Source organism: Crocuta crocuta, unplaced genomic scaffold (genome assembly GCF_008692635.1).
Source record: "Crocuta crocuta isolate KB4526 unplaced genomic scaffold, BGI_CrCroc_1.0 scaffold190, whole genome shotgun sequence".
Lineage (NCBI taxonomy): Eukaryota > Metazoa > Chordata > Mammalia > Carnivora > Hyaenidae > Crocuta > Crocuta crocuta.
The window spans coordinates 8,669,210-8,689,743 of NW_027527955.1; the positions used below are offsets into that span (position 1 = coordinate 8,669,210).

Genomic DNA, 20,534 nt, shown 5'->3' on the forward strand with positions numbered 1-20,534 from the left:
GGGCTCGAACCCACGAACCGCGAGATCATGACCTAAGCGAAAGTCGGACGCTTAACCGACTAAGCCACCCAGGCGCCCCTCTTTTCCTTTTTTTCAATGTTAACAGGGAAACTACCCAATGACCTAGAATGAAGCAAAGCATTCCTAAGCTTATTCTTGTATGGAAAAACAAAGGACTGTCCATAGTGTAGCATGATTCTCACATACAGAGTCATGACATGGATGCTTTTCTTTCCAGGAAGCAACTTTATTCATGCCTGCACTGCTGAGTTGGGTTCCTAACCAAAGAACTGAGCCCCAAACCCCATGTGGCATAGTTTTTTTAAATATATTTTTTACTTCTTTGTCTCCCATATATGGTAACATACAAACATGTAGTCTGATTAAGTGATCTCATATTACAAGGTCGTGAGGGATGTTGTCATGTATAGCCAGGTTGCCTTGAGGCTTTTTTTTTTCTTTCCTTAGGGAGGGGACCCTGCCACAATAGGTACTTTGAAGTGACAAAAAATACACCATTGCCAGTTGTGGGCACCATCCAATGTTCTGAGAAATCACCGATTTCTGCCAAACACCATGGCCTTCCGATCACCCACAATCCCAGAGAGAGAGAAGAGAAGAATCATCGGTTCCATTGTTATGTGACGTTCAGCATCGAATGCTACTTGTGTTACAAGACTTCACTGGTTTATCAAGTTAAAATTTATTAGAAATGTTTGTCTTGCAGAACACTCACAGAACAAGTTAATCGCAATCCAAGGTTTTACTGTATACCCATTTTGATTTTCACAATACTCCTATGAAGCAGGTACTATACTCGTACACAGAGAGGTTTAATGACTCGCTGTATGAGTTTTCTAGACTTGCCCTTATAACAAATCACCACACAGTGACTTAAAACAACATAAAGGTATTCTCTTCTGCAAGTTAGAAGTCTGGCTTAGATCTCACTGGACTAAAAACAAAGTATAAACAGGATTGTGTTTCTTCTGGAAGTTTAAGGGGCAATTCATTTTCTGGCCTTTTCCAGCTTCTTGAGGCCTTCTGCGTTCCTCGGCTGACGGCCCCTTCCTCCATCTTCAGATGTCTCTGACCAGTACTCTGTCCCTCTCTTCCACTTGAAGGGGCCATTGTGATCATACCGGGTCCAGCTGGAGAATCCAAAGTCAGTTCCATATTTTAGAGTTAGTTGGTTAGCGGCCTTAACTCCACCTACAATCTTTACTGCCCTTTGCCATGGAACCTAACATCCACAACTTACATGGAGAAGGAGGCAGACATGGGGGTGGGGGTGCTGTTCCCCTCTCCACACTTACCCAATATCATTCAGGTAGAAAGGGGAATGCTGGGCCCAAGAAACTGGTCTATATGAGCTGTTCGCTTAAACTGGAGGCAAAACTCATGTTGCTGGGAGATTCTTTCCCCCTCAATATTGCTGGCATTGTTCTAGAGCAACGTGGATCAAAGGTTTGTAAAACACGCCCTTAGTAGGCCCGGCTACTCCGATAACAGCGCTTCCCGCTCAACCCGGGAACCTTCCTTCACCGGCAACCCGAGAGACGACCGGCTGGGCCCGCCCGGCGGAAACGCTCGGACGGAAAGGCCTTCTTGGGTCGCCTGGGAAGCTGGTAAGCGCCCCCNCAGGTCCCCTCCCCCCTCCCTCGCAGCCTCGGGCCCTCTGGGCGCCCCGCGTGGCGCAGGTGCCCTGCAGGTGCCGCGCAGGTGGGGGACTTCGAGGTGGCGCGGGTTCTCCCGGAGGAATGATTTGGGCGCGGCTGGCCTGCCGCAAGGTGCGGTCACCGCGCTCAGTACCTTCTAAACTTGAGCCCCAAGGTTTTTTACCCTTGCTCCCATTTCTGGCCATTTGCAAATCACTTTTACCAGTTTTTGCCTGGGAGAGGTGTGCAAAGGGACTTTGTGACAGTCGGAGTATATACAGGTCTTTTTACTGAAATATGGGTGTTAATATTGAGTAATGGGCAAATGTGGGCAGAAACGACCAAATAAATATTGGTGTTCAGCCAAGAAAAATCAGTGGTCGTCCTTACTTATCGGTTACTGTCCATTACATAACAGAAAAGAATAGAAATCTGGGAAAACTTGGCCTCCTTGTTAAATCGGGCAATACCAAGAGTCAGTTATAATAGTGGCAAAGGAACTCTTTTTTCTTTCTGCTCCCTAAATATATGGAAAGGCCTGACTCTTCTGGAAAAGAATTAGTTTTGAACAGAATACATCCAAGTTGGTCAATATGCAGAAATTTCTAGAGTCTCCGAGTCCTTCTATGATACACGTGAATACAAATGACAGTTTACAGATCGCTGTACTATGTAGATTTTGGTTTGTGATTTTGGCTTTACCTGCAGTGCTCTCTTTGCCTCATAATTCTTTGTGGTGTGATTTTAAAACATAAACGATACTACAAGTAAGCTCTCTAAAAGTTAAGGTAATTCGTTCTAGTGGGTTTTTTTCTACAGTGAGAAAAAATTGCATCATCTTTCTAAAGTTTTAATAATAATAGCTGACATTTATGCAGGGTCTCCTCTGTACCAGGCAAAATGTTAGGAACTTTATATTCATTCTACTTTACCTATGAACCATCCAGCTAACTGCTTCATCCTAGAAATACAGAAAAGGACCTTGATGTTCAAGGCTCTGCTTATCTCTTCTTCTTCTTTTTTTTTTAATGTTTATTTTTGAGAGCAAGAGAGACAGAGACAAAGAGCAAGGGAGGAAGGGGCAGAGAGAAAGGGAGGGGCAAAGAGGGAGGGAGACGCAGAATCAGAAAGAGGTTTCAGGCTTTGAGTCCTCAGCACACAGCCCCAATGGGACTCGAACTCACTAGCCCTCAGATCATGACCTGAGCGGAAGTTTAACCGACTGAGACACCCAGGTGCCCCTCTGCTGATCAGTTCTTTATCCCAGGCATCTCCAATTCAACATGTCCTAAAATGAATGTGTCTCCCTTCACTGTGCCTTTCCCTGCCGCTGCCACACTCGCACTGCCAGAAACACACGTACACAACCATTGTGGTTTTCTTTTCCTTCAGGGAATGGTATCATCACTCACCCAGTTTATCCCAGAAACCTGGGAGTCTACCTTGGCCTTTTCTCCCAGCTGTTCCCCATAAATCTGTTGCCAAAACCCTTGCCAATTCTTTCTACATCCTTCCTTTCCTTTTTCTTCATCTCCGTTGCCCTCACCCTATTCTACCCCATCATCATTTTTTTGCCTTTTCTGTTCTTGGAGTCCCACTCCAGCCCTTCCTGCCCCCTTCTCTGTGCGGTCCATTCACTCTGCAGCCTGAGTGAGTGAGTTTTCTAATATGCTCTCTTGATTAAAATCCTTCAGAGACAGCACATTAACTACCCCAAAGATAAAATCCAGCAACCTTGGCTTGGCTTACGGTAGCTTTCATACAAGGTCCTGTCTGCGTCACCAGCCTGTTACAGTTCTCTTTCACTTCCTTGAACTGAACACAGTCTCTTTTGCTCTTAAAACATGGCAGCCCTTCTGCCTACATCACTCTTCCTGGCTGATTTCCATTCATCCTTCAGACTTCAGTTAAATATCATTTTCCTAACTCCTCTGGATATTTCTGCCTTGTGCCAGCAGAACTCTTTCTGTGAGACTCACCACCCTATACTGGAGGAGGCCGGAGGTCTTCTCTGGTCTGGGGCGTGTGCGTGATGGCAGGGACCATGAGAGATCAAAGTGCTGTGCTGTATAAATGCATCTGGCATTGAAATATACAAACCACACTTGACCCTTGAACAAAACGGTTTGAACTGCACAGGTTCACTTATGTGAAGATTTTTTGATAAATGCAGTACAGTTCTGTAAATGTACTTTTTAAATTTATGTATTTGTTTTAAATGAGAGAGCGAGCGAGCAAGCATGTTTGAAGGAGGCGCAGAGAGAGAAGGAAAGAGAGAATCCCAAGCGTGCTGTCAGTGTGGAGCCCAATGTGGGGCTCCATGCAGGGCTCGAACTCAGGAACCCTGAGATCATGACTGGAACTGAAATCAAGTCGCTTAATGGACTGAGCCACCCAGGTGCCCCTCTATTTTCTTATTCAGGATCATAAAAGCTGGCGTGAGTGCTCTACCTGTTCAACGAATAAAGGAATAAATTGCTGTTGTCCTATTAGGGTGATTAGAGCTACTTTGAATTGATTCTGCATTTTGAAAGTAAATTTAATTCTCAGATTTTCTGTGTTTGAATATAGGTTGGGAGAAGCCGTGGCTACTGTGCGACTGGAGGGGGGCTGCGTGGTGCCTCAGCATGGATGGCTACGTGGTCCTGAGGGCGATTGGAGAGGGCTCCTTCGGCAGAGCCCTTTTGGTTCAGCAAGAAAACAGTAATCAGATATTTGCCATGAAGGAAATAAGGCTTCCCAAGGTACCTCCTGAGGCAATTCGCTCATGGTGAAGGTGTACATGCAACTTGTCCAGGGCAATAAGTTCTTGAGATTTTACATGGAATTGCTTTTGCGAGCAAAAGATGTAATGGGTTTATTCTTGAGCTTTATAAGGTCTTGATGTATGTATGTATTTTAAGTTGAATTTATTAAGTAATGTCTGCACCCAATGTGGGGCTCAAACTCATGACCCCGAGATCAAATGTCAGATGCTCTTCCGACTGAGCCAGGCTGTCTTGATATATTTTATGTGGATTTTTGGAGATTGTAATAAATAATAAGGGAGAAAAATAGTCTAGGTGGCGATTGCTGTTTATTTTATCTCAATGAATACTTCGTAATAATTTCCAATTTTGCGTACCTAAGAGGAGGGAATCTTTGCCAACGGCAGCTCAGGTGCCAGATTAATGAAAATGGAGCATAAAAATACAATGAAGGGCAAAAACCTAGCACTCTAACCTTTGGTCTCAGGAAGCCTATTCTGTGGCTCAGTTTTGGGTTTTGTTTCCCTGTAAGATGAGGAAGGTGCTGACTTAACTGGTGTTTATCATAGTTGTCATGGAAAAGCAACTGGGCCATGGAAGCTGCTTGATAATGTCTTGATCAATCTTTTAAAAAGATATTTTAATAAAATTCTCAGAATTGTATTTCCCCACTGCGTTCTTGACCTCGTTTCGTGATTCTCAGGTGGGCTTCAAAGACATCTGGAGGTTAAAACCCAGATGGCTGCCCCCCACCCCCACCCCAAGCCTCTGGCTGAGTAGGTCCCGCTGGGCCTGTGAATTTGCATTTTTAGGGAGTTCCCAGGCGATGGCAGTGCCGGTCTGAGAACCCTTGTGCAAGCATGCAGTTGATGGCCTTTCTTCATTGAAAGATATAAGTCATTCAGGAGAGTAAGTGAGGCCACAAACAGCTTTGGAAGCTTCTTTTGTAAATCATCTCCCATCCTGACTGCAGAAACGCATCAGTCTCCTTTTTCGTCTGGGCCAGTGGTCTGGAAACATGATGCAGACCTTAAAACACGACAGCCCCAGGTTTTCCTTAAAGATATACTATTGTTAATGGCATCCTGGCTCACAAATTCAATTATGCTTAGGCTCATGTTAAAAATTTTTTTTTAACGTTTATTTATTTTTGAGAGAGAGAGACACACACACACAGAGACAGAGAGACAGAGCAACAAGTGGGGGAGGGGCAGAGAAAGAGGGAGACAGAATCCGAAGCAGGCTCCAGGCTCTGGGCTGTNGAGACAGAGAGACAGAGCAACAAGTGGGGGAGGGCAGAGAAAGAGGGAGACAGAATCCGAAGCAGGCTCCAGGCTCTGGGCTGTGAGCACAGAGCCCAAGGAGGACTTGAACCCACCGACTGTGAGGTCATGACCTGAGCCGAAGTCAGACCCTTAGACGGAGCCACCCAGGCATCCCTGTTAGGCTCATGTTAAAACTGGTTTACATTCTACACTTGCAAGGACATTAGGGGTCAGCTCAAGCATGCAAAATATAGCCGTAATTGAAAATCACCACTTTTTCTCTTAGAGTTTGATAAACGTAAGTTGGGTCAAAGTTCAGTGCTGTAAAACTGCATCTAGCATTGAAGTATACAAACCACACCTGACCCTTGAACAACACAGGTTTGAACTGCATGGGTCCATTTATAAGGATGCTTTTGATAAATACAGTCCAGTATAAATGTATTTTTTTCTCTCTTGTGATTTTCTTAATAATATTTTCCTTCCTTTAGCTTACTTTACTGTAAAAATACAGTATATAACACATAAAACATATAGCATATAAGTTAATTGACTGTGCATGTTATTGGCAAGGCTATTAGTAGTTACATTTTTGGGGAGTCAGGTGTCACATGTGGATTTTCACCTCTACAGGGACCATTACCTCTGACCCCTGTGTGGTTCAGGGTCAACTGTATACTGTAATGTTGTAAAAGTATCTGTTTTAAAATGAAGTATTACATTTATGCTGTTTAAAATCTTTTTCCAGTCTTTCTCTGGTACCCAGAATTCTAGGAAGGAAGCTGTTCTGTTAGCCAGAATGAAACACCCCAACATTGTTGCCTTTAAAGAATCATTTGAAGGTAAATATGAATTTCCCCAAATGCATGCAATGTGAAATTTGATTTATGACCACCAGACTTTCCTAAAGAGTCTTCTTTTTGTTTTAGCTGAGGGACACCTGTACATTGTGATGGAATATTGTGATGGAGGGGACCTAATGCAGAAGATTAAGCATCAGAAAGGAAAGTNCATGCAAAATATAGCCGTAATTGAAAATCACCACTTTTTCTCTTAGAGTTTGATAAACGTAAGTTGGGTCAAAGTTCAGTGCTGTAAAACTGCATCTAGCATTGAAGTATACAAACCACACCTGACCCTTGAACAACACAGGTTTGAACTGCATGGGTCCATTTATAAGGATGCTTTTGATAAATACAGTCCAGTATAAATGTATTTTTTTCTCTCTTGTGATTTTCTTAATAATATTTTCCTTCCTTTAGCTTACTTTACTGTAAAAATACAGTATATAACACATAAAACATATAGCATATATGTTAATTGTGCATGTTATTGGCAAGGCTATTAGTAGTTACATTTTTGGGGAGTCAGGTGTCACATGTGGATTTTCACCTCTACAGGGACCATTACCTCTGACCCCTGTGTGGTTCAGGGTCAACTGTATACTGTAATGTTGTAAAAGTATCTGTTTTAAAATGAAGTATTACATTTATGCTGTTTAAAATCTTTTTCCAGTCTTTCTCTGGTACCCAGAATTCTAGGAAGGAAGCTGTTCTGTTAGCCAGAATGAAACACCCCAACATTGTTGCCTTTAAAGAATCATTTGAAGGTAAATATGAATTTCCCCAAATGCATGCAATGTGAAATTTGATTTATGACCACCAGACTTTCCTAAAGAGTCTTCTTTTTGTTTTAGCTGAGGGACACCTGTACATTGTGATGGAATATTGTGATGGAGGGGACCTAATGCAGAAGATTAAGCATCAGAAAGGAAAGTTGTTTCCTGAAGATACGGTAAGAGACAGACTTACATAGTTTCTCTCAAGGTTCAGAAGCAAACTTTCCTCGTAAAATTTGTAGAAGTTCAAATAAAGGCATTGTACCTATGATACACTATGGGATACACATAGTGTATCAGATACACTATGATACCTGATACACTAGTTAGAAACAGCTCATTTCCATATCAGTGCTACAGTTTTGTGTTCAAGATCTGGCTGCTTGAGATATTTTTAGGAAGTTAAATAGATATGTTGATAAAATACCAACATTAAAAACATTTTTTTTTTCTTTTAAAGAGAGAGAGTACAAGTGAGGGAGGGGCAGAGGGAGAGAGAGAGAATCTTTAGCAGGCTCCACACTCATCGCAAGGCTGACGTGGGGCTTGATCCCATGACCCTGGGTTCATGACCTGAGCCGAAATCAAGAGTCAGACTCTCAACAGACTGAGCTCCCCAGGCACCCCTGTTTATGAAATATCCAGGAATGAAACTTCTGTGTTTAAAAGAATTTCAAAATTATCTGATTCATTTTTTGTCTTACATATTTAAAATTTACAGCTGTGTTGTACTGAAATTTTAGAAGGTGGATGGATTTATTTTGCATTACAGAATCATCTAGATGAAGTATAAATTCCTTTTTCTTGAGGGTACCTATTCTCACTCTTTTTCCTTTTACATCTTTTTTTTTTTTTAATGTTTTATTTATTTCTAGGAGAGAGAGACAGCGTGAGCAGGGGAGGGTCAGAGAGAGAGGGAGTCACAGACTGAAACAGACTCTAGGCTCTGAGCTGGCAGTCAGCACAGAGCCCGATGCGGGGCTCGAACCCACGAACCGCGAGATCATGACCTAAGCGAAAGTCGGACGCTTAACCGACTAAGCCACCCAGGCGCCCCTCTTTTTCCTTTTACATCTTAACACATTCTCTTAAGTCTAGTACTTCCTGCCTTTTTAATGGAAACTTGTATATTAAATACTATTGAAATGAATTGACTAAGGAAAATATTTAAATTTTTTAATGTTTTTTATTTATTTCTGAGAGAGAGAGACAGCATGAGCAGGGGAGGGTCAGAGAGAGAGACGGAGACACAGGATCTGAAACAGGATCCAGGCTCTGAGCTAGCTGGCAGCACAAAGCCCGACGCGGGGCTCGAACCCACAAGCTGTGAGATCATGAGCTGAGCAGAAGTCAGATGCCCAACTGACTGAGCCACCCAGGCACCCGGAAGATATTTAAATAAACAACCTTAATGAGATTTAGTTTGATTTAGGGTATAATGCATGTTATGAAGGTAAATATTTTTCATTTAGAAGTTGTGGTATTAAAAATATGGGTTCCAGAGAAGGAGGAAGGACATCAAAGGAATGAATTTCCATAGCAAAAAAGAAAAAAAAATTGGGGCACCTGGGTGGCTTAGTCGGTTAAGCATCTGACTTCCACTCAGGTCATGATCTCGCTGGTGAGTTCTGCTGGTGAGTTCAAGCCCCGCATGGGGCTCTGTGCTGACAGCTCAGAGCCTGAAGCCTGCTTCGGATTCTATGTCTCCATCTCTCTCTGCCCCTCCCCAACTTGTACTCTGTCTCTCTCTCTCAAAAACAAATAAACATTTAAAAAAAAGAAATCCGTTTGACATTTAAACATAGGCACATGGAAATTTTGACTATTATTGACTGGGGATTTATGAGCAGAAAATGCTGACCTCACAGGATTGTTGAGAATAGAATGAAATCTTTTAATGTTAACATGTGAACATTCTAACAAAGTAAATGAAAATATGACATGATAAATTACAAAAATTAGTAGTGTACTTATCCCTTAGTGGTGAACTATATATATATATTTAAGAAAAACTTTTATTTGGTTGAATTCAAGAAAACCATAGTGAGAGTTTTATTGAACTAAGTTGTTATTTAGATCATATGTAAGATGATGAAACATGGGCTTCACAGTTTTTCTGAATTTCTCCAGGCAACATTGACTCTTAGTTGAACTATGTAATTTTTAGGAGTTCTGTATTTACATTATGGAAACCCCAGGTCAACTAAGGCCTAGAGCCTATTCTTTGGGATTTGGGCTTAACACGAACCACTTAGTGCATTTCTGCAATTATTGCGACCTTTTTTCTTCCAGATACTTAATTGGTTTACACAAATGTGCCTTGGAGTAAATCACATTCATAAGAAACGTGTGTTACACAGAGATATCAAGTCCAAGGTAAGTGGACTACCTTGTGGGGCCTAAAAGCAAAAACAGAAACAAAAACTATTCCACTCAGCTTTTTTTCTGTTTTATTCTGCCTCCTTCTGGGACATTTTTAGTTAGCTTAGAAATATTTCTCAACCTAACGTTTATCTGAGCCAAGTAAGGTACTACCTGAGAACGATCATGAAATCTCTTTAGTAGTATCTGTTACTATGTTCCATGCTCTCTTCGCCACTGCTTACTGCGACCGTACGCTCTCTGGTGGAAGATGGTCGAGACCTGGGCCTGCCACACGGAGTCACCCTGACACAGGCTCCCAGGTGGTCCATCAGGGTCAGCTGATACAGTCTCACGCTCACTTGTTTGATTCTAAGCAGGGATCCTGAATTCCCAAGCAGCGGAATATGTAGCTGTCAAGAGGGTGTCTTTGACCTTTTTTGTGTTCCACTCAGGGACTCAGCTGTCAGCATCCTTCCCCTTAATCTCTGTCCTCAGTGGGCTTTGAAAGACAGCTTCTCAGGAGGTCTCTGCTTCCCTGTGAATGATGGAAGACGTAATCTGAGCTCTTCTTTTTTTAATGCAGAATATCTTCCTCACCCAAAATGGAAAAGTAAAACTGGGAGATTTTGGATCTGCCCGTCTTCTCTCCAGGCATGTAATTCTCTTCTGTGGTAGTGACAGCAATCAAAGCGTCCGTTCTTCAGGAATGCTCCCTAACCGTTCTTTGCCTCTTTATGGTTTCAGTCCTATGGCGTTTGCTTGTACATATGTGGGAACACCTTATTATGTGCCCCCAGAAATTTGGGAAAACATGCCTTATAACAATAAAAGGTAAGTCATGGACTTAATTTGATGCAAGCATCACTGCTTGGCGACTGGCACTGCGGCCTTCTGGTGAAGTTTGGTTTTTAAAAACTACATATTTGAAAGCATTGGAGAATGCCCAGGCTTCTAGATGAAAGTCCTAGTTTCCCAACTGTTTGAATCAGAGCTGAAAGGAGCCAAAGATAAATGTCTAGAGGCCGTGTGAATGATACCGCTCCTCATGCTCTGCTGTGCCCGCTTTAAAAAAATCCCAAAGCACAGGTTACAAGCCTGCCATTTCCATCAGAATGTCTGGGGGTGGGAAGCAGGCATCCGTAATTTTCCAGGATCACCAGATGATTCCAAAGTGCAGCAGAATTTGGGAACTGCTGGGTTATGTCAGTGAGTTAATGTTACAAGACTGGATAATAAACACTTGACTGATGGGTTAGTTAATTATCAGGAGAGAATATTAAGGCCTTAAGATTTAAAAGATAATATTTTTCTGAATACAAGTAACACGTGCCCGTTGATGGAGTGGATGAGCAGGGAGAATTTTGGAAATAGATCTACAAGAAAGGATATGGCTGTCACCACTCTTACCCTGCTATTAATAACATTTGGGTATTTTTTCTATCTATTCACTTCCCCCCTAAACCTAGTTTATGTACTGTATATACAACTTGGCTCCTCCTTTTTGTTTACATTATGTCACATTCATTTCACCACATATTTAAACTCTTCAGAAATATTGTTGATTTAATGATATATTTCCAATTTTCAGTATCACAAACAGTATTGTGATTAATATACCTGTTGTGCATAAATATAGGTCATTATTATCGATCACCTTCCTGGCATGAATTCCTAGAAGTAGAAACACCTAATGGCTCTTGTTGCCTTCTGTGGAGTTGATTTCTGGGAAGGTATGATAGTCCATACTGAATAGGTTCCTTTAAGAGTAAAACTGAGTGAATTGGGAATAGAACAGCAGTCAAGAAACTTATGGGGACAGTTGGGGAAATCTGAGCCTGGACAAATATTCAATAATATTATTGAATTAAGGTTACATTTCTTGGGTGTGATCATGGCTTTGTGTTTATAAGGGAGAGTATCCTTGCTCTGAGGAGATACATGCTGATGTGTTTAGGGGCGAAGGCTTTGAGGTCTGCTGTCTTTTCTTCAAGAGGTTCAGATTTATATGGTTGCAACGGCTTGCATACGTGGCAAATGTTAACAGCCAGGGAGTCTAAGAAACCATGCGGGCATTTACTTTAGGTTTGAAAGTTAAAAAAAATCAGAAGTTGGGGGTAAATGGTTGATCAAAGCCATTAGTTAAAATGCAAAGGAGTTTTGGAAAAATGGAAAAAGTCTGGGGGTGTGACAGCTAAGCAGTGAGAGTGGTGTAGGAAGAGAGGATGCTTACTTAGTGTGCAGGAGGGTGGGCGTGTGGGGCAAACCAGAGAAGTCTTCTCTGATTTTTGAAGAACTGTTTAGTGGAAGAATAAGTTGGCACGTTTTCTTTGTTAGGTACATAGAGCTAACACGGGGTGATGGGGGGGAGGTGGTGAGGGTTCCCAGGAGATGCACATTTTAGTTTATGATGAGGAAGATGGCTGTCCCATAGAGCCAGTCCGGGATCGGAGAGTGGGAGGGGGGTGGGCTGTGCCCAAGGTAGAGCACTGTTCCTCAGGGCCTGGGGCTCTGCATGATTGTGAGTAGGAGCCTCAGTGCATGACTTCCAGACTCCTTCTTCCAGACTCCTTCTTCTATTAATCACAAACAGTATTGTTTGTCCACAGATCCACGCTCTTGTAACACATGCTAATGAAATCACACCGGAACCACCCTGCTTTGGAGGGCTAGGTGCTGGGGAGCAGAGATTTATATTGTGAACATTCCTGTTAGTAAATATCTAAGTGTTAGAGCAAACTTACCACATATTTTATTTTTTATTTTTTTATAATGTGTTTTATTTTAATCTCTGAGAATTACTTGGGATATTCTTATTAAAGGTAATTTTTCATTTTTCTTTTTTTATATTTCATATAGTCACTCATAACACATTTGTCATTATGTTGCTTCTTTATGCTTCTAGTGACATCTGGTCCCTGGGATGCATTCTGTACGAACTCTGTACCCTTAAGCATCCAGTAAGTATGGTGTGCAAAGTGGAAAATCTGGCTATATCCTCAGGAATGTGCCAGATCCCACTTGGCAGTCTGCTTCCCTAGGATGATGTAGGAGTGCTGACCGCATGGACTCACTCTTTGGCCTTCCATCTTGTTCTTCCCTCTGGCTCACAGCTGGCACCACGTAGGTAACTGCCTTGTGGCCTCCCCACCATGCCCCTCACTCCATAAAAGCTGGGGGTTAAGGTCTGCATAGCTGTGGAGAAGGGGCAGAGAATAGTTGTGTAGTGCCTGGATCCACCTCGCGCCTCACCAGGCCACCCATGGCCCCCATCTGTAAGTTACTCGGCATAAAACCCTGTGTAAATGGTAGGGAGTGGCTTGCTTCGTTTTTTGGTACTAAAGTACCTTCTCAGTCTGGAGGATACATTACTGACCCTCCTCCAGCTTCTAACAGATGAATTCATACACAAGTTTTCATTCCATTGGCATCACCTTTGCCTTGAGCCCCTTTTGTAGCATATACTGATAGGAAATTTCCATTATTTGGTTTTTATAGTTTTACATTTAGCTTGCCTGCTTGCCTGCCTTCTTTCCTTCCTTCCCTCCTTCCTTCCTTTTTCCTGCTATTCCCAATTTTTTTGTGTTCATAAAATATATATAACGTAAAAGGTACCATTTTAAGTGGCATTGATTACTTCACAATATTGTGCAATCATCACTACTGCCTATTTGCAAAACTTTTCCGTGGCCCCAGACAAGAAACTGTGTACCCATTAAACGATCCCTCTCCCTCCCCACCAGCCCCTGGTAACCTCTAATCCACTTTCTGTCTCCATAAATTTGCATATTCCAAATATTTCATGTAAGTGGCATTACACAGTGCTTTTCCTTTTGGGTCAGAATTTCCTTTCTATGACTGAATATTCCATTGTGTGCTTATACCATGTTTTGTTTATCCATTCATCTGTTGTTGGACATTTGGGTTATTTTCACCTTTTGGCTATTGTGGAAAAAATATTTTTGTATTTATTTTTTTAAGATATTTTAAGAAACAGTTTTGCAAAAAAGAGGTTAAATAACTTGCCCTACTTATTTAGCACTTATTTATTACACAGAACTAACAATACAAGTCCCAATTAGGTCTTAGCCTTCAGTGGCAATAAATTCTGTCCTTTGGGCACAGATTGAAACTTGGCTCTAACCAAGCATTTTTTAATCTTTAATTTTTAAAATTTTAACTGAAATATGGTTGACATAGAGTCTTATATTAGTTTCAGGTGTACAACATGGTGATTCAACAGTTTGTACATTACAAAATGCTCATTGTAACTGTAGTTACCATCTGCCACCGCACAAAGTTATTAGAGTATCATCGACTATAAGCCCTATGCCGTACTTTTCGTCCCCGTGACTTTCATACCTGGAAGTCTGTGCCTCTTAATCCCCTTCACCTATTTCACCCCTAAAAGCATCTTTATGGACACGCTTGAGAATGTATGAGACTGAATGATGGAGAAAAAGCTTTTGCCACTACTGGGTAAAAGCAACTCACACTCAAGGCATGTGCTATTAAGAGGCTGTCTTCCTTGGATATATGTGGCTTATAACGCCAACTGCATAATTATAACAGTTTGGGAAACCTTAACAAATGGTGATGTCTGGGCCTATGCCAGACTAATGGAATTAAAATCCCTGAGTATGTCTGGACAGTAGTAGTTTTAAAACAGATAGTTCTAATATGTAGTTCAAGTGGAAAACCACCGTTGTATACAAATAAAATTATTTTTAAGATACCAGTATCTTATTTATGATTATATTCTTTATTTCCCTGATTTTGTCTCTTTTTTTTTGGTAAACTTTCATATACATGTTTGTATTTTGTCTAGCGAGAACAAGAACTCAGGAGTGTAAGGCCTTGATATTTGACACAGTCTGCTCATCTGCTTTGAGGCAAAAGTAGTTCTCAAACCTATAGGAAAGGCAGAAACCTGGTATAATGGTCCCAAAGCCTAAGACAAAGCAGATTCACTCGTATTTTTTACTATCTGAATTTGCCCCTTGTAATATGTTGATTTTTTTTCCTTTTCCCTATCTTCACTTGTATATTTCGTTAATAGGGCAGTACCCTTCCAAGGTGGAATGCCATGTTCTTGAATGAGTATTACCAGGGCTAACTAACATCTAATCTTCATTCCAGTGTTTATCATGCAGTGGACATTTTTTAAGTGTTATTCTGGCAAGTCATTTTGTATCCCATTCTACTGCTTATCAAATTTTAATAGCTACTTTGATGGCATGAAAGTGAAAAGGGATTTGGCAGTAGAAGTTTAAAGCTGGAGAAGTCTGGAGTGTGATTCTCAAAGGGGGAGGCCTTGGGTATTCTGAGGTTCAAAGAGATGCTACACTTATCATAAGGCTGTCAGTACCGTTGCCTTCTTAAGCTACATGTGTGTGTTACTTTGATTTTTAAAATATGTTTAAAATGTGTTATCTGCAAACACCTTGATTGTGAGTGAGAGAGAACCCAAGGCTGGCACTGATGCTTACCTTTCTTATGAACCCACCCTAAGATTTCGAAGAGTACCTCAAGGACCCCTCCCCACCCTGTCAGGAAGAAAAATGACCAGGCAGCAAATACATTTATAAAGTTAAAATGATTCATAAGAATTAAGCTACGCTGATGATTTCTTACTTCTGCTCTTCCCTTGTGTCTTCTCTTACAGTTCGGTTTTACCTTTTAGTTTCAGGCAAATAGCTGGAAAAGTCTCATTCTCAAAATATGTCAGGGGTCCCTGAGGCCACTGCCGCCTCAATACTCCTGTGAGCTGCAGCAGCTGATCAAGCAGATGTTTAAAAGGAACCCCTCACATCGCCCTTCCGCTACAACGCTTCTGTCCAGAGGCTCCTTGGCTCGGCTTGTCCACAAGTGCTTGCCCCCAGAGGTATGATACATGCTGGACGACTGTGAACAGGTTTTGAGTGTGGTAAAATGGTTTGTTATCTTTTAAATGCACTGACATGTTGTACGTGCTTGTAAAGATTCAAATAATGCAGAAGTGTATTAAAAAATACGGCCTTTCTTTCTTTTCTTCTCTCCCTTCCACCGTGCTGATCCCTGAGAATAATCACAGGGAGAATTTGTGTAAGCTTTCAGATCTTTTTCTAGACCTATAGAAATATCTACTTGTGTGCCTAAATGATATGTATTTTCTAAATGGCATTATTCCTTGTCTTTTTTCCTTTTTTTCTTAAATATTAAAAAAAAATTTAATGTTTTATTTATTTCTGAGAGAGAGAGAGAGAGAGAGCGAGCTTGAGCAGGGATGGGTCAGAGAGAGAGGGAGATACAGAATCTGAAGCAGGCTCCAGGCTCTGAGCTGTCAGCACAAAGCCTGACGCAGGGCTTGAACCCACAAACCATGAGATCATGACCTGAGCCGAAGTCAGACGCTCAACTGACTGAGCCACCCAGGTGCCCCTAAAATATTTTTTTAAATGTTTATTTATTTTTGAGAGACAGAGAGAGACAGAGTGTTCGGGGAAGGGCAGAGAGAGAGAGGGAGACAGAATCCAAAGCAGGCTCCAGGCTCTGAGCTAGCTGTCAGCACAGAGCCCAATGAGGGTCTTGAACTCACAAACTATGATACCATGACCTGAGCCAAAGTCAGTCTCTCAACTGACTGAGCCACCCAGACCCCCCGGCATTTTTCCTTTCCAACTGTAAATAGAATCATGGGGAAGAATGTTGATAATCAAGTGACATTATGGCAATGTCTATGGAAAACCATATTCCACATCTTTAAATTCTCTACTTTAAATTTTCAGATCATCACAGAATATGGTGAGCAAGTATTAGAAGAAACCAAGAATTCTAAGCATAGTACACCAAAGAGAAAAAGTAAGAATTTTGGAAAGCTTATTTTTTGCTAAGTGCTCTTTTAAAATGCAGTATAACAAAAAAAGAAAAATACGATTTTCAAGTTACTAGAGACAATTTCAGAGCTATTCCTGAAAATCAAAAATTTCTTATTGCTATTTCTGGTGTAATTCTGTACTGACTCTTATATATTTAGTTGGCTAGGAATCAAAAGGCCTAGTTTGGAGATTTTAGGGATGTAAAGATTGTTCTCTGCCTAGGAATCTAACCATGAAAATACAACATTAATCTTCCAGGAAATTATTCCCAGGTTTCCAAAGAATCATCTGGTAAACAAAACTTTAAAAACAGAACCTTTTCAGAAGTTGGAACTGTCCCCATAATAGCCACGCATAATTTCCATACGTCAATCCTGAACAAATTTCAAACGTAATTTATTGTCTCTTTGGAAGTTGTCATCTCTTAATTTTTTCAAAGCTGTTGAAAACATGGGGACCGTGTCTGATATATCTGTCATATCCTCAGCGCCTGTCATCACAGATGCTCAATAGCAGTTTTTAAAAATGTTGAATGAATGAGGATGAACATGGAAGGCAGGGCTCAGCCAGGGAAAATCAGCCACTCTTAACCGAAGGGACATGGTTCTGCGAGTACCTTGGGAGGGAAAAAGCAGCTCCCTTTTTTTTCCTCCACATTTTTATTTAAATTCTAATTAGTTAACATACGGTGTAATACTGGTTTCAGGAATTGAATTTAGTGATTCATCACTTACCTACAACACCCAGTGCTCATCCCAACAAGTGCCCTCCTCAGTACCCATCACCCATTTTGCCCACCCCCCCACCAACCCTCCAGCAATTCTCTGTTCTCTATGGTTAAGAGTCTCTTTTAAAAATTTTTTAAAAAATATTTATTTATTTTTGAGAGAGAGGCAGACAGAGCATAAGCAGAGGAAGGGGCAGAGAGTCCGAGACAGAATCTGAAGCAGGCTCCAGGCTCCAGGCTGTGAGTGCAGAGCCTGACATGCGGCTCAAACTCAGGAGCAGTTAGATCATGACCTGAGCCGAAGTTGGATGCTCAACTGACTGAGCCACCCAGGTGCCCTGAGTCTCTTTCTTTTTTAAAAAATGTTTATTTATTTTGAGAGAGAGAGAGAGCAAGCAGGGGAGGGGCAGAGAGAGAGAGAGAGACAGAGAATCTGAAGCAGGCTCCACACTGCCAGCACAGAGCCCCCATGCAGGGCTTGAACTCACTAACCATGCCATCATGATCTGAGCTAAAATCAAGAGTCAGATGCTTAACTGACTGAGCCCCCTGGGTGCCTGGAAAGATCAGTCTTTTATGGTTTGCCTACCTCTGTTTTTCTTTTCCCTTCCCGTATGTTCATCTGTTTTCCTAAATTCCACATATGAATGTAGTCATATGGTATTTGTCTCTGACTGACTTATTTCACTTAGCATGATACTCTAACTCCACCCGACATTGCAAACAGCAAGATTTTTTTTTTTTTTTTTTAATGTTTGCTTATTTTTGAGAGACAGAGAGATAGAGCATGAGCAGGGGTGGGGTAGAGAGAGAGGGAGACACAGAATCTGAAGCAGGTTCCAGGCTCTGTGCTGTCAGCACAGAGCCCAAGGTGGGTCTCGAACCCAGGAACTATGAGATCATGACCTGAGTTGAAGTTGGACACCTAACCAACTGAGTCACCCAGGCAGCTCGCAAATGGCAAGATTTCATTCTTTTTGATGGCTCAGTAATATTCCATTATATGTACACCACATCTTCTTTATCCATTCATCAGTTAATGGACATTTGGGCTCTTTCTATAGTTTGGCTGATGTAAATAAGGAAGCAACTCTCTTCTTATGAGGGATACCTATTCACCTGCTTTAGGGAAAGCACAGACTCCATAGCTATAGCCTGAGCTAAAGATGATAATGACCTTCCAGGTATGCAGAGTATCTTACTCCTAATGCTTCAATGGGCTGGGGTAAGTGCATAATGACGCCCTACCTTTCAGATGTTAACATTAGGAACAAAACAGCAGAAATAGCCTCTTTTTTAATTACAAAAGCTTGATATCACTATTCAGGCTAATGCTTTGGCCCTTTGACTTTAAAAACTACATTTGTCTTCACTTGTCTTTCAGACTTTATGCAAATCACATTAAGAACTTAAAAATGTGAGCCTTTACGTGCTTTCTCTTCCTACCATATCTTTTCTTTTGTAGCAGACCCCAGCAGAATCCGGATAGCTTTGGAAAATGAGGTAACCATAATGGTAAGTGCTTTCCCTATACGGGTACCATCCGGTGCTATGAGATGCTTGTAAGACTGTGACCTGGTCTGTCCCGGCCAGTAGCTTTTCATCCTTTGGCGCGTGAGGTCATTGGTGGCTGTTGACCTGCCCTGCCCGCCAAGCTGGTTTAGATCACCGGTCATTGGTTCATTTGCTTTGTTTTTATCTTTTCATTTTTTCTTTTTCTTTTCTTTTTGCCCCAAACCCGTTTCTTCATTTGGATTCTTGATGACAAGTGGCTTCAACATAGATGTGAGAGAACTTTGTTCTGCTTTCCATCATGAAGATCTTGTTTTAGTCTGGCTTTGGGTTGTTTCTCATCATGGCAAAACACATGTCATAGAATTTACCATTCTAGCCATTTTGAAGCAGACGATTCAGCAGCTGCAATTACAGTCACAATGTTGTGCAACCATCAACACGCTGTGTTTCCAGTACTTTTTCATCACCCGTTACCGAAACTCCGCCCATTGTACAATAACTCTCCTTTCCTCCTCGCCCTGCACAGCCACCCCAGCTCCTGGTGACCTCCGTTCTACTTTCTGTCTCTATAAATGTGCCTGTTCTAGATGTTTCCTAGGAGTGGAATCACACAATATTTGTCTTTTTGTGTCTGGCTTCTTTTGCTTAGCATAGTGTTTTTAAAGTTCATCCATGTTATAGGCTGTATTAGAATATTTTCCTTTTTATGGCTACATAATACTTAGATCTCTAGTTTGATCTTGACATTTTTCTGGTCAGGAACTTTTGGTGCCTCCCCATTACCTGAGAAAGCAAGTTGACATTTTTCAGCCTGGCATTCACGGTCCTGTTTGTCTTCTTTTGTCCTGGGTGCTGGGAGCTCTTTGACCTAAAGCTGCAGTCAAGTCCTGAGTAGGACTTGGATCCGCTGACCAGCTCAGTCACTTGTGTCCTACTGCCGATGCTTTTTTCTTCCTTCAACAGTTTAGTCAATCTTTTAACTCCAGAAAGAAAAAATGTTGCGCTAACAGCAAATTTTTCTATTTATGGAATGTACTAGTAATTAAACTTGTTAATTTTTGGAATGGCGATTTGGCCATAAATAAACAACAGCATTCCACCATTACATTGACAAATGGGATAGATTCTGCCCCTGTACTTTGTTTTTTAATTTGTGCGGGAATATCTATTTTTTTCCCCAGCTTGATTGAGGCATAATTTATAAGCAATAAAATTTGCCCATTAGTACAGAGTTTGATGAATTTTGGAAATTTTATACAGTCCTATAACCACCACCACAATCAAGATCTAGAAATCCCAGCCCCTTAAAAAGTTTCCTCAGGGCCCTTTGCAGACAATTCTGGCTCCTGTTGTAGGTGACCACCACTGTCTTTTATTTTATTTTATTTTATTTTTTGAGTGTATTTATTTATTTTGAGAAAGAGCGAGAGTGAGAGCACAAGTTGTGGAGGGGCAGAGAAAGAGAGAGGAAGAGAGAGAGAATCCCAAACATTGGTGTGGAGCCCAATGCAGGGCTCGAACCCATGAACCATGAAATCGTGACCTGAGCTGAAGTCAAGACACTTAACTGAGTCACCCAGGTGCCCTCACCACTGTCATTTTAATACCTACCTATAATGGGCCTTTCTATGTGTTCTTGCAAAATGAAGAGGGGGCTCAAGTACGCAGAGAAGAGAGAGCCAGAAAGTCAGGTAACGGAAGAGCTGAGGTAGGGAGAAGGTCCGGGCAAGCTGGCAGGATGTGGTGGCCGGGAGCCGGGGCAGGGGTGCGGGGCCGGGGTGGGGGG

General features: G+C 41.7%; 1 protein-coding gene across 4 annotated transcripts in view; it reads left to right on the forward strand.

The window, feature by feature from the left end:
• The first annotated feature begins 1,577 nt into the window (after positions 1–1,577).
• Positions 1,578–20,534, forward strand: part of NEK3 (NIMA related kinase 3) — a 25,876-nt gene continuing 6,919 nt past the window's right edge. The window contains exons 1-11 of one of the 4 annotated variants that reach the window (XM_077752590.1): positions 1,578–1,628; positions 4,230–4,402; positions 6,419–6,512; positions 7,367–7,464; positions 9,581–9,664; positions 10,236–10,303; positions 10,397–10,483; positions 12,555–12,609; positions 15,333–15,533; positions 16,417–16,489; positions 18,699–18,748. In XM_077752590.1, coding sequence (XP_077608716.1) covers positions 4,286–4,402; positions 6,419–6,512; positions 7,367–7,464; positions 9,581–9,664; positions 10,236–10,303; positions 10,397–10,483; positions 12,555–12,609; positions 15,333–15,533; positions 16,417–16,489; positions 18,699–18,748 — 927 coding nt within the window. In that variant the 5' untranslated portion in view covers positions 1,578–1,628; positions 4,230–4,285. Of the gene's footprint in view, positions 1,629–4,229; positions 4,403–6,418; positions 6,513–7,189; positions 7,280–7,366; positions 7,465–9,580; positions 9,665–10,235; positions 10,304–10,396; positions 10,484–12,554; positions 12,610–15,332; positions 15,534–16,416; positions 16,490–18,698; positions 18,749–20,397; positions 20,440–20,534 lie in introns of those variants that run through there. The other 3 variants (XM_077752587.1, XM_077752588.1, XM_077752589.1) reach the window with 3 other exon arrangements.